This window comes from Ilyonectria robusta (genome assembly GCF_021365365.1).
Source record: "Ilyonectria robusta strain PMI_751 chromosome Unknown BGZ61scaffold_166, whole genome shotgun sequence".
In the NCBI taxonomy this organism is placed as follows: domain Eukaryota; kingdom Fungi; phylum Ascomycota; class Sordariomycetes; order Hypocreales; family Nectriaceae; genus Ilyonectria; species Ilyonectria robusta.
In genome coordinates, this window is record NW_025764600.1 from 2,556 (window position 1) to 17,023 (window position 14,468).

Consider the following 14,468-nt stretch of genomic DNA (forward strand, 5'->3'; position numbering starts at 1 on the left):
GGTGGAGAGTGAGTTGCGACGTGTCGGTATTTCTTTCGAGAGTTGAGTCTAGATTGCCGTCAAGACCCAAGTGCTTGCAAGTGCGATGAGAAGAATGATGGAAAGATGCCGCAGCGAAGAAGAGATTGATGGAAAGGGTGGGGGTGAAAAATCAGGTGTTGCTACACCGGCCAAGCGACAAGCGATGAGGGAAAAAAAAGGCGCGGCCGCTCGTTGAAGCTGGTTAGAGCCAGAACGTCCCGCCGAGCTAGGCCCGGCCACAATCGCGTGGTCAAAGCAACGTCCTCCGAGCTAGTCGGGCATTTAACTGAGTCCCTGTTGGTCGTAGGAACTTGCGAGGCGATTTTCCATGGCGGTTTACGAGGCACGCGAAGTGGAGACCCAGAGGTTGATGTGAGGGATCCCACCTTGGCCGAAAGATGAGGCGACAATATTTCCTGCGCTCCTACTGAACCCCTACGAATACTATACCTTCGCAAACCTATTACCTATCGGAGAAAATAATATTAAATATTTACCACTGAGTGTTTAGGTACCGCAAGGTCAAACGGATTCCGGCAGACATACTCAATCGCGATGGTGGACTAGCGTGCTGGATGTAGACCAGGAGTGGCCAACCCAGATTATATTCGCAAAGAATATGATAGAAGAGGAAAATAGTGTACAAAATGCATTGCCATGGCGCTTGAAATTCTGGTTGGTGCTGACTTAAAGACAGTGGTTGTTGCTTGAAGCCGGTCTCCTGTTGAGGATTGGGAGAAGGTCCAAGAAAGAGAGTGCAAAGCAGGCCGTCGTGCAACAGGCCCAGGCTCCCTTCTGAAGGAGGTGCCAACCCTGTGATACCACCCCGTCCCACCAGTCTCACCCATCTCCCCAGTCTCACCAGTCTCACCCGTCTCCCCCGCCTCCCCCAATCGAACCAGACAATGGGTGAGCAGTGCGAAGATGCAGATGCCTGTCGATCGCGAGACTCAAATGCGCACTAATACGGAAAGACTATGCAGTAGGATGCCAGAGTGAAGATAAGGAACATGAAATAAAGAACTCGAACGGCTTTGTCGACATTCTCGGCATGGCAGGAGGCCATTGACACTGAAAGCATTAGCAAAAGAATGAGAGGAAGAATGGCATTCCGGCCGACGTACTGTGTGACAAGGTTGCGTTCTGTTGGGCCGCGAGTGTGAAGTAGCTGACGGGAAATTCGCTGCCGCCCTCCACCGCCTTCCGCTTTAGGTAAAGCGCCACCACTCGACCTCGCGCTGCTTTTATAAAGAACCCCCTTCCCCTCCTCCCCTTCCATCCTCACTCATTTCATTCCCTCCCTCTCTTCCAACAAAATCTGCTCTTGGCCCGCTGACGTGGACCTTTGTGTCCCGTCCCCCTTGTCCAGCTGAAGCGCGCCACCTCGGGATCTCTCGGGCTCCGTTCGGTTGCCCCCCCTGTATCTCCTTAGCCGTTCCTGATACTTGCCAGTCTCTCGAGAGATGGACGATGTACTCCTACTCGCTTTGAGGAATCGGGGCTTGTTGTTATGAATTCCGTTGCGCATTTCCCTGGCTCTATGGCGAGCGCGGCATGCCTTCTTACTATAAATCTCAACCAGCTTGTTCCTGCTAGATTCAGTACTTAGGGAGCTTTGCAGTTTCCTTTTCGCCCGTTCGATAGCCAAATTACCGTTGCCGCCTAGCCGAATATCATAATTGTATAACTATTGAGGTCTACTGGTATTACTGATATAGGCTTGGAGTCTGTAGCTACTTTTTGCTATAATCTTAAGGTCGGCTGATATAGTAAACTGAACTATTATTAGTGCGGGTACGACCTCGGCTTATAATTATACTGTATATTGGGTTATTAAATAATATAGCAAGTTAGAAGAGGTTATCCTAGAGTATATCTAGAGATAAGAAGGCCGATTACTACCCCCTTTAAATATACCGACAGTATAAGTCAACCCGGTAGGGCTTTAGCTTGGGATTTCTAGGTTGGGTCTTCTATATCTAACTTGTATCTATTAGTTTTTAATTGGATTTGTTAAGACCCTGTAACTATTTTATTATAAGTTATTACAGGTAGTGGGTCTTCCAGTCTAATTTAGCAGCAAAAAGGGACAAAAACAACACCCAACTCATTAACTTACCCTGGGGGATTTGCACAGAGGGTCGTCGCACAGGCATCTTGGCCGGTCAGTCCGAAGCTGCACCAGATTATGCGTATGAGGTCGGATCAATCTGAGGCTTGTGTCTCCTAGCAGGAAAGTATCTCATGAGATCGAATATCGGGTCGGTCGCAGGAAAGTTCGCTGGCAAGGTATCAATTGGGCCTGCGGCAGCCCGATATCCGGAGGAGGTTGAAGACAGAGGTTTGGATAAGGATCGTAGTAATAGCAAAAATAGACTTAAATAAATCTCTTAAAATTAAAGGCAAAGAAAAAGCAGACTCTTAAGCTATCCAGAGGCCTGCCGGCCTTTCTAACGTCCAGCTTGAATTTCTAAAGAATTAAAAACCAATGCCCCTCTTCTCCAGCATAGGTTCCTTTCCTCCCTTTTAACCTGATCCAGACTACCCTAGAGACATCCCCGCTAGCGACTAGCTAGCCTAAGCATCCCTGACTGCCTGTTATACTAAGCCTGTAATTGTTAATAATAAGATATCTGCTAAGGACTGGTTTATAATTGTAGAGTATCTAGCTATATTAAAGCTATTAAAGATAGCTACTAAGTATCTAGAAGGCTGATTTAAGGAAGATAAGCTGAATCTAGCCTTCTGATACTTAGCTTATACTTATAATTTTAAGTAAATTTGGTATAATCTAGGAGGTTTTACTTATAATAGAATAGCTTCTAAAATATCTAAAAGAGTTTAAGGTATAATATAAACTAGATAAAGAACTATACCTATAGATTAATTGCAATCTCAGCTGGATAAAGTTAGACTGATATTATACTCTTATTAAAGATAGCCCTATATATCTCGCAGTTCTTATTTTCTATTCTGCCTTTTACTAGTTAACTGTTAAGTTATAATAGAGTAATTATCCAGATTGGCTAGTATAAGAAAAAATAGCTATATAAGAGCTATAAAAGAAGTAACAAAATCTCCCTATTAAGCAGGAAATAATATCTGAGCAGCTAACTATTCTAAAAAAGATAACTAATTTAGATAACTTTATAGCTCTAATTAAAAAGCTTAGTATACAGCCTATATCTTTACTACTAGCTATATATAATAAGTATACAGAGTAGGTAGCTACTACTAACCCTAGTAATTATTTAGTAGATAATTCAATTTAATATTAGCTTCTTTAAAGATAGCAGTATCTATATCTATTGCAAATAGCAATTAATCTCCTTTTAAATCCTACTATATCTACCAAGCTGGAGTAAATATTCAGCCTTATAGAATAGATAGTTATAGCTTAAAGGGGCCGACCCTAAGCGGATATTATCAGAGCAGCTTAATATATCTTATTGTAGGAGAAAAGTGGGGCTATCTAAATATCCAAATCGATCCAAATCGATCCAAATTAATTCAAATTAAACCAAATTGAACATTTTTATATCCAAATCAAATCAAATTGGAGGATGGATTTAATTTAATTTATTTGTTTGCAAGCCTGCTTTCTCGTACCTTTCTGAAGCTGCTTCCTTAAGTTTGCGTTTCCTATCCCTGGCATACCACCTGAGGCCTCGTAGTTTATGAGGCCCCTTGCTAGGATGCAGAGTAAGACATCAGCATGAATCCTCCTTTGTGGTGGTCTCAGGGGCAAGTTGGTTTCATACCGCGTAAACAGACTCAAGCCCTCCCTCCGGGGTAGCCGAGGGAGGATGGCGAAGCGAGATTTTCTCGCCGAGAAAATCTGTTGCCTTAAGCGGTCATGGTTCCACTTACTGTGTGGGCTAGCTTCACCAACTGGGGCAAGCATGGGTGACTATGCTTGGAGAGTCAAAAACACACGGTTCTAAAGGTGACCCTCTTTTATCTTAGGAAGCCCGACTACTTCTAGCCTGTAATATAAGACTTGCTAAAGTAAAATGCATCGCTTTGCAAACAGCTTCAATACGTACAAAGGCACAATTAGAAACTAACTTCCAAAAAGCAAACTACAGTTCTCTTATTAGAGATATCACCTCGATTTGTAATAAAAAGCTTGAAATTTGCAAGCAACTTGAAGAACAAAAACTCCAAAAGGACCTCAATCAGTTTCTCCTGGACGAATACCGCCAGGAGACTGTCAAGCAGAAGGAGATGATTACAGAAGAAGAACACAGCAGGAGGGAGTTCTCACAATGAAAGCTGCGGCTAGCCTGCAATATAGGGAGACCAAATCTCTTTCTTTTCTAAGCTCCGAAAAACAAAGCATACATGTCTAGTGGTTGCTTATAGAAATTCTACGTCTTGCCTGCCATCTATTGAGTCTAAATCAGAATCTACAAGCTTCAGCGAAAATACTTCATAGTCACCATCAAGCAGGAAATCAGACGCTGCTTCTCTACAAGAAGTATATGGGTACCAGGCGATGGTGTGCGTTGGCCTCGGCGTCTACATCAAAGCCGACGCTCTAATGCATCGCCACACTGCTTAGCCTCATCCGACCAGTCCTCGCCTTCATGTGTGGCATCCTGCACGGATTTGTTACTTCAGTTAGAGCTACTGCCTACTGGGTAAGATGCATTTAGTCATGTTATTTGGTGATCCCCAAATCAAGTTGATTGATAGGGCAAAGTATCCGTGCCTCATATAGATAAAGCTAACAGGTTTACCAATAACGTCTAGCTAAACAACTTGAAGGATAACCTTCCCAAAATGGTGCTGGTTCCATAGATACTCAAAAGCTTCTCGAGCTTCCGCCAAGCTAAAAATCCGTCCATCTAGCACAGGATGGATGTCATTGGCTTCAATAGCACGATTCATATCCTCAAATTGGAGTCTTGAGCCGACTGCTATTCCTCGTACAGTGCAGGAGCCAATGACCGTCTCGAGGAATGTCGGCTCCTTTGTGTCACCAGGCGAGGTGAACCCGCTGATCGAACCAACCATCGAGATCAAGCCATCAAGCTTCAGAGCAGTGAGAGCCTTGCAATTAGTTAGGGTAATTAGTTAATTGAGTCTTGAAGGGGGGTCTGTTGAGTTCTGCACAAGGCGCTTACCTGTCTCAGAGTGTTTGGACCCCCAACCTCGACAACCAGAGAGACCCCCTCGTCGTTGGGTGTCATACCCCTTGCAAGCTGGCCCCATTCAGGGTTTTCCTTGTAGTTAATCACGAAGTCGGCGCCAAGGTCTCTGAGCCGTTTAGCCTTCTCATCAGATGATGTAGTTGCTATGACTTTAGCACCAGCGGACTTGGCAAACTTGGATGACATTAGTCTCAACGCGTGAAGCCTTGTTTGCTTGGGTCGACAGCTGCGTACCTGAATAGCAAAATTGCTAACACCGCCTGTGCCCTCGGTAAGCACCGTGTCGCCCGGCTTCAGTGCCCTTCCTTCGAGACCATAGAGGGCGCTCCAAGCGGTCAATGCAGCGCACGGCAGTGACGCAGCTTCCAGGAGGTTGAGATTTCCCGGAACACTGACGAGGCCTTGTTCCGAAAATACGCCATACTCTCTCAAGACACCATGAAGGGAGCTCCCGAGGGCGCTGTCGCGAGCCTTAGCATCAATGGGTCCTGCGAGGTGATCCTGGTGGAATAGGGTCGCCACCCGATCGCCGATTTGGAACCGGCTCACGCTAAAACCGACGGCTACAACGACACCAGCTCCATCGGACAATGGCACAAGATTGTCTTGGTGCGGGAATGGGTATAGGCCCTATTGTCATGGTCAGGAGTCTGTGGTGAGAAAGAGAACTTGTGTTTTGAGGGAGGATTAGGTGATGGAGGTTGAAGGAATTGGGGCTGGCTTATTACCCTTGCTATAATCAGGTCGCGGAAGTTCAACGAGACAGCATGAACTAACGCATGTTTGTCAGCCTCTGCAAGGTGTGGCGAAAGGTTAGATGGATGTTGATGCCCGTACTTTGAACCAGTACATCGCGATCGCCAACGTGCGGGATTGGAGCTTCCGTCTCAAATTGGAGGGAGTCGAAGCCGCCGCTGCCGCTGGCGCGCACTACCCACTGCTTCTGAGTCTGGGGAATCATTGCGTTTCGAGGTTGTGGATATCAAGGGTTCAGATGACGCATAAGCTCTGTTTGATGAGGATGTCCAGGAAGAGAGATGTGAGACGGTTCATCGGGTCATGTACGCTTCTTGTACTGATGGCGATTGGCGAGCAAAAGGTATCATAATCCTTTCAAGCTCGTCCGCGGCGGTCTTTCTCATACATGGGAGGCCAATAATTCTCCTGGAGATCGGCAGTACACAGCTTAGTAAACATATTGCGCATGTTCAAAGCCATTCGTTGCTTTGTGTCTAATGGCTAGCTAGGTATGGACGGAGCCGACAAGTCAGTCAAGCCTCGATACGATGTACAACCGCGACTGGTTGATCATCTAGCCCAGACCCGCAATTTGTCTTCACAATCCACGCCCATGTTGCGTCAGGTAATCAAACAGAGCCTACATCTCATCCGATTACCTAGGTAAGGTAAACAGACTAGGGCCTCCGCAATTTGTCTTGCACAGTTTGGTGGAACAAGGTGTCACAAGCCTGTTCAAGCGGTCTCCCAATTCACGCCCAAAAGGTAAGGCAGCTAGCGACACAGCTGATCTCTCCCGAGACAGCCCGTCTGCCGCTTTAGCTAGGAACAACAATACTTTGCACATGATTTATCAGCGATCGGGACAGCCCCCAGCCCCCCGGTCAGGGCACCCATCTCGTCGACACCTCAATCCTACCTATCCAGTTGACAGAAACGGAGGACTCGCAAACGGCTCGCCGTGGCAGTTGTCCAATCCAAGACGGACAAGACGTGGCCAATAGTCAACAGATCAGTTTGTGCGTGACAAAAAGACGCGACCCACTTGCTTCGCGTCACCTGAACCAAGCTAATGAGGGCACACTCGCTCCAGTAGAAGAGGCTACGGATGCGTCATACATCATCTTGGCCGAAGAGCATCGCCCGAGCAACCAAATGGACAACGTGTCCAAAGCAGCGGACCCTACTGGCTCTAGAACTGCCCCACTGGGACCTTTGAGCTAAGTGCTCCATCGCAGTCTCATTGCCGGAAGCGTTATCAAGGACAAAATAGCACGAACTCTGGCGAAAGAAAGGCACCGTCGGCAAGCTCCACAATCTGGTTCACTGGATCCATCGGTCCGACAAGTTGACGAATTGGCTTCATGATCTTCAGGAATAGTTCTTTCAACACTCTGACAGTCCGAAGACTCGAGCAAGGAAACCTTTGGACGTTGTCCGCGATAACCAGACTCGCTGGTTCTCGACGCTCTACATGATGCGGTAGGGCCTTAGGTTGCGGCCCTTCCTCGAAGACCTCGTTGAGAAGGCCACGATTGAATTTAATAGGAAACTAGGAGGAGGGAAGAGATGCCCTTGTGTCTCCGCGAGGAGAGTCTTCTGAACGAAAACGATTGGAATGTTATTGAGTTGATGGACAACGTGCTTGTTGACTTCGAGGGAGCACTCCGGATGCTTGAGGGCGACGCCCAAAGACGAATACGCAAAAGGGGCCGTATTGAGGCATATGGCAGTTTGTGGGACGTTGACTCAACGTACGAATTCCTGATTACAAAAACTACTCATGCATGCCCCTCGAGCTCCTTCTCGGTCCAGTCCCAGAGCGCCTCCTCGAGAGAGCCTTATCACCCGACTGCTTAGTCCCTTTGCCTGTGACGCCGACGGGATAGTAGAACTCGCCCGACTTAGCATCGGGATTAACAGCAGCCCACAACTAATTCTTAGTGCCGTTCCATACATTCGTAGAAAAAACACCAGCTAGGGGTAGGATGAGCTTTATAATAGGCTAACTAGCAGCCGGGCCGTTCGTGAGATTGGTGTTGACGACGCCCGGGTGCACGGCAATTGAGCGGATCTCGAGGTGGCGGCGGGAGAGGGCGCGGGCGTGGTGGATGTTGGCGATCTTTGAGATGCCATAGCGGACGAATGTCGGGGTGGAAGCCATATCTATCTTGAGCTTGTCGAACTTGTAGGTGTTGGTGGCGGGCGCTTTATTCTTAAAGGAGGAGGAGAGATTGATGATGCAGACGTTCTGGGGCGGTGTGGTAGCTGCGGCTGTCTTCTTGAGGGTGGGGAGGAGGATCTTCATGAGGAGCGCATAGCCGACGTAGTTGATGCCGAACTGGATCTCATAGCCCTCTTTGATGGTACTAGCTAGAGTGGCTATAATGCCACTGTTATTAATAAGAATATAAAACTGCTACAATTAGACGTAGAAATTCTTAGTAGCCTTTTTGATACTATTAAAGGATATAAGATTAAGGTTGAGGTATATAATAGGCGCTGCATCTAGTATAGCCTTGTATATATCCTCAATTGCAGCCAGGGCCTTGGACTCTATACGCGCGGCGAGGAAGATGTATGCTGGGTTATGCTTACTGAGCTGCAGGATGGTCTGCTTGCCTAGGCTAATATTCCCCCCGGTCACGAGGATGATCTTGCCCGAGAGGTCCGGAATGTCTTTGTCTGGATTGAACAGCACCATGTTTGAATTTGTGGTATTGATGGATGACTCGCAATAGAGAGCATGCGTATCACGTCCTCTTTTAAGGCGGAGTTTGAGTAATTAAAGTTTAATTGCAATCCTGCGGGGGGGTATGCAGCGCTCTCGTGGCCGGGTGTTTTGTAAGCACCGTCTAGGTCGCCAGCGACTGATACACTGGCGCCTGGGCGCGTTTTCTGACTAAGCCAGGAGATAGTACATAGATTGCAACATGAAGTTTGGGGGGCCTAGGATGCGTCGCCGATCTAGAGCCTTGCCCCTCGTGCTGTCCTCTTTTTAGCGACTAGGCGACAGCGGCAGCAAACCCTACGTAACCGCACGGTTGAAGTCGAGCGTTCCGGTAGAGCAACAAAACCATGCTCATCTTTCACACATTACGTTATTGGATGCGGCTCTCGACCTTATGCAGGAACAAGGTGCTCCTACCGAACGATTCCGTAAAGGAGACTCACTCATGATTCTGTAAGCCCAGCCATGATTGCTCCCGACGGTACTGCTTCCGAGGAAGGATACGAATATCCACCCCCGATCGAGTGTCTGGAACCCGGCTACGGGGAAGATCATTTCTACGAGACGTCATTTTCAATGAAGACGAACAATTCAATGAGGACATCACTCAGCTGAAAGACGACCTATTGCTAGTCAGTAGTGAGGAATTGGGCCAGCTGCTGAACCAGGTGGAAGAGGCCCAACCGGACCAGTCAATTGCGGAGGAAATGCAGCTCGCAGCCTGACCCTAACCTGGGGGATTATCACTATGAGGATCAGGACGATGATATCAATCTAGGCTCTATGGATCAGGGTCCAGGCCTCGATGTAGTATAATCGTGGATTGAACAGTTTTGAACCCCTGAGCGCATTATTTTGCTTTGAACACGTTACCAGAGTACGGCGGAGCGCATAGCTGCCTGCGTGAAGTCGGTTCCCTTAGACCTACTCAAACGGGATGTGAGGGGCAGGACGAGAGCGTATGCACGTACTCTTTGGCTCAAAATTTTCATTTAATTGATAAAAAGCGACTCTAATATCCCACTCTTTACGATCCATGGAAAGAGCGATACTAACTCAGCTATCCATGACGGTTGTTATTGCAATGGGAATCTTCAGCTGTTAGTGCTGTTATACCAGCCCCACCAGTCACTCCAGTTATCCAAAGTCTTGGTGCTGCGTCATAGTGTGGGGAATTTTCAGCCAACCAGATTGCGCATCTGTGGGGGGCGCCAGTGTATCAGTCGCCCCTAGTCTGCCTTACCTTAGGTAATCAATCAGATGCAACTAACTCGGACCAGTTGAAAGTGTGGCGTCTGTAGACAAATTGCAGGCAGTCAATGCGTGTAGGTTGTGAAGACAAATTGCGGGTCTGAGCTGGATAATCAACAAGGTTAGGGTTTGTAGCGAGGAACTCGAGGACTTAATCGAATATTGCAAACCGATATTACTCATACCAACAAGGGTTATCGTCCTTTAGTATATGAACTCTACATCCGTTTTATGTCTTTGTCTTTCTTCGTGTATTATACTGCGCCCCTTCAACCGGTATAACCGTTAATTATTATCGGCCCAGTCTTTCTAGATTCTTAAGAAGACTTATATTATCTACTATTTTACTTGCTATTTAATCTAAGATAGATATATTAAAAAAATACTATCTCTAAAGCTATTCTATATTATTATATAATTATAAACTTCTATTACTTATTCTTCTATTGTCACAAGCCGGTCTGCATAGATCACATAACGACTGACTAACCATGTCCGCTCCCACCAATTTCTAACCAATTCCGTCAAATCACAATTCGAAACTGTAATCCCAGCAACGGATTACAATTGTAAACTGTAATCCAATAACAGAATCACAATTCCAAACCATAACCCAGGAAGATGAATTACAGTCCTTAACTGTAATCCATTTAGACACCCCAGTATATATACACATTCATTTAGCACTTTTATAGGGATAGCCTTACCAGCTATTAACATACTTGGTTATATTGAATCTATAATTCTACTATTACTAGATAGTAACCTATATTATTTACTATAATGTTCTGATTTATTTGATTATTAAATACATACCTTAGATCTATTCTAGACCTTTTAATATAAGCCTAACTGTTATATCTATAATATAATAAGTATTAAAGTAAAAAATATCTAATATTTTCTTCTTAATAGCAATCTTACTCTTATTTTTCTAATTAGAGAAAAAACTAGTATCTTAATTAGATATAAAAATAAGTTATATCTAGATTTATTTTCTGCTGTTAAATAATAATTTCTAAAACCTACTATAGTAAAATAAGTAACTATATAGATAAATTACTCTCTTATTAAGGTTTTTTTAAATTATATTTATATAATTAATAACTTAATTTAGCTTTTTAAATTCTTTTTTTTTATTAAATTAAGCTATAAAAATCTCTATTTAGCTAGAATAGGCTTTTAAAGAGGAAATTAATATATAAGCTACAAAACTTAAAGCTATATATTATAGCTTAAATTAAGATTAAGTAATTATAACTAGCAAAATTATAATATACCTACTTTTTTACCTAATACAGATTTTAAACTTACCCTATATAAGTAAGCTAGGGCACTTAACTTACTCCTCCTAAATAAGCTATAAGATTAAATTTACTCTTACTTAATAAGCCTATATAAATATTACTAGTATATAAATACTTATTTAGTATTTTTATAAATAGATAGCCTTATTAGCTATTAATATACTTAGTTATATTAAATCTACTATTTTACTATTATTAAATTATAATTTATATTACTTATTATAATATTCTAATCTACTTAATTATATATTATATACCTCAAATTTACTTTATATTCTTAGATTAAATCTCATTATTATATATTAATAGCTTTTATTTAGTATATTATTATATTAACTTAAGTAATATCTTAAATAAGCTAAGATAGCTTTTATAACTTTAAATATCTTATTTAGATTTGGAAAAATTTTTATTATTCTAATAATATAGAGTTAAGATTCTATTAATAATATAAATATAAATAAATCTAACTTTAATAATAAAGTTATTAAAAAAGATCTTAATAAACTTTAAAAGTAAAATAATTACTTTAAAGTTAAATTTAATAAGCTTATTAAGATTTCTATTAAAAAAGATTTAGAGAAAAATAATAAAATTAATAAGCTAATAAAATAAGTTATCTAGCTTTTAATATAAAATAACTATTTTAATAGAAATTTATTTATTAAGAGGTATTTTACTGTAATTATATTATCTATCTAAACTTTCTTATAGTAAATAAAAAAAATATAAAAGAAATTCTTAGATTTAAATAACTTAATCTATTTAATAGAATAGCTACTAATTTTTAAGAATTTCTTATATAAATTAAGGTATTTTAAAGTTACTACTTTATATAATTTACTAAAAAAGAAGCTAAGATCTATTATATTATAAAACTTCTTAAAAATAAAATATTTTAATATTTTAAATTAGTTATAAAAGACTACCTAAATAATTCTTAATATATATAGAAAGATAAAATTAAAGCTATTTATACTAGCTATAAAATATTTAAATAAGAATTATAAGATATATTTAATCTTATTAATAAAAAAATAAGCAGTTTAAATATAACTCTAAAAACTTATTTAAAAGATATTTATTACAGCCTAAATTAACTAGGCAGTTAACTCTAGTAATAATCCTATAAATACCTACTTTTCCTATTTAATAATATATAGAGTATTATATTAAGAATTATACTTATAATTCTAGATTATTACAATTCTAGAATTATTAGAATTTAATACTCTATATAATTTAGCTAATTTCTATTTAGTATATAAATACTCTTTTAAGTACTTTTATAAATAGATAGTCTTACTAGTTATTAATATACTTAATTATATTAAATCTACTATTTTACTATTACTAGATTGTAATTTATATTACTTATTATAATATCCTAATTTACTTAATTATATATTATATATCTTAAATCTATTTTATACTCTTAGATTAAATCTAATTCTTATAGTATTAATATTAAATTATATAGTAGAATTTTATAATAATATCTTATACCTAAATTAAAAAGAAGAGGTATATATAGTAGCTTATTATAAAAAGGTTAAGTTAGAAGTTAAAAATATAATAGTTAGATATAAGTTTATAACTTTTAATATTCTTATTACTCTCTCTATAAAAATTAATAACTAATAATTTAAAAGATAATAAGAAAAAAAGATTCAAAAATCAGAACGAATATTCTATATACTATTTTAAAAGAGTAAGAAGAATAATATTAACTAAGAAAAGAAATACCAGAATAATACTTTCTATAAAATAGTATTAAAATCTATAAATTTAGAAGTTACTTAAAAGAATTACTTAAAAGTTAAATATTAAAATTATAAAAAGATAAGCTACTTTAAAAGTAAATATTATATCTTAAAATCTAATTAAAAGTATAAGTTTATATTAAAAAATAAAAGTATATAATTTACTAACTATTAGTATAATAATAATAATAATAAATCTTAAATTGCTATTTAATTTAAAATTATTATTATAATTTAATCTAGATATAATAATAATAGATTAACTTTTAATATTTATTAATTGCTTACTACTAATTTCTATATATTAAAAGAAACTCTTAAAAAAGAAGAATATATTAATAAATAACTATAAGAAAAGAAGTATTTTATTACTAGACTTTAGAAACTAAATTTAAAAAGTACTTAGAAAGAAGTAACTAGTAATATTATAAATAATTATATTTTCTTTAAATAGAAATATAATATAAAAATAGCCTAGGTATTAATTCTTAAGCTAATTTATAATAATAATAAAAATTTAAATAACTTAATAACTTATACTATAGCTATAATATAATAAGAAGATTTAATTTCTAATACATAATCTAAATTTATTATATTATCTTTAATTAATAGAGAATAAAGAATAATAATATCTAAAAAATACTAAGAAAAGAATAATCTCTAATAATACTTTTATATTAAAAATAAACATATTTTATAAGTATACTCTAGATAAGAAGTATATCTAGCTAGAAAGCTAGAACTTCTAGTAGCTAACTAGAATATTATTACTCCTATTAAAGAATATCTAGAAATAGAGAATAAATAAGATTTTAAATCCAGCTATAAAAAATACTAAATATATAATAATCTTGGACATTAAATATAAATAAAATTAATAGAAATATGTAATAACCTTATAAATAAATAATAAGAACCTACTAAAAATAGCTCTATTTATATTTATATCTATAATATATAGCTAAGCTAAAACTTATATTATATAATTTTAAAAAATAAGAAAATAATAACTTAAAAATAGTAGTAATATATTCTAATTATAAAGAAATTTTATAAATATTATATATTATTTATATATATAAATATATAAGAAAGATAAAATCTATTAGAATTATTACTCTATATAAATAAATAATATATTTATTTAGAAATTATATTTAAGAAAGAAATTTAAGTATTTTTATATTATCTAATAGTATATAGAAGCTAGTATTATATACTTAAAGAATAGAGGGAATCTTTTTCCATTAAAATATACTAACTTAACTAATACTATTAATAATTATAAAACTAAAAAATACTATATATATAAATAATAAAAGATAAAAAATAATATAAGTATAAAAATAAAAATATTACTAAATATATTACTATAAGAATACTATAATATAATAAATTAAATTATAAGAAATATAACTAGAAAAATTAAAATAAATTCTAATATATTAAGTTCTTAATATATTAAAATTATAACTTCTCTAATTATAGAGGAATAAGT

At 38.3% G+C, this 14,468-nt stretch overlaps 3 protein-coding genes across 3 annotated transcripts; 1 reads left to right on the forward strand and 2 right to left on the reverse strand.

The window, feature by feature from the left end:
- Nucleotides 1–4,776: 4,776 nt before the first annotated feature.
- Nucleotides 4,777–6,138, reverse strand: BGZ61DRAFT_376815 (uncharacterized protein; the record flags this gene model as incomplete). The annotated part of the gene is made up of 5 exons (XM_046242548.1): nt 4,777–5,076; nt 5,151–5,351; nt 5,412–5,807; nt 5,906–5,949; nt 6,015–6,138. 5 exons carry the CDS (start codon nt 6,136–6,138, stop codon nt 4,777–4,779), a joined length of 1,065 nt encoding a protein of 354 aa, XP_046092884.1.
- Nucleotides 6,139–6,725: 587 nt separating this feature from the next.
- On the forward strand, nt 6,726–7,022 carry BGZ61DRAFT_65052 (uncharacterized protein). Its single transcript, XM_046256951.1, has one exon. The coding sequence runs from the start codon at nt 6,761–6,763 to the stop codon at nt 6,917–6,919; it is 159 nt and encodes a 52-aa protein (XP_046092885.1). The 5' UTR covers nt 6,726–6,760; the 3' UTR covers nt 6,920–7,022.
- An 826-nt stretch (nt 7,023–7,848) lies between these two features.
- BGZ61DRAFT_550775 (uncharacterized protein) lies at nt 7,849–8,619 on the reverse strand (the record flags this gene model as incomplete). The annotated part of the gene is made up of 3 exons (XM_046255481.1): nt 7,849–7,892; nt 7,926–8,297; nt 8,376–8,619. 3 exons carry the CDS (start codon nt 8,617–8,619, stop codon nt 7,849–7,851), a joined length of 660 nt encoding a protein of 219 aa, XP_046092886.1.
- Between the last annotated feature and the right edge of the window lie 5,849 nt (nt 8,620–14,468).

What these genes read in the sequence shown, in the direction of transcription:
- BGZ61DRAFT_65052 (XM_046256951.1), top strand. Translation starts at nt 6,761, where the DNA reads ATGATTTATCAGCGATCGGGACAGCCCCCAGCCCCCCGGTCAGGGCAC.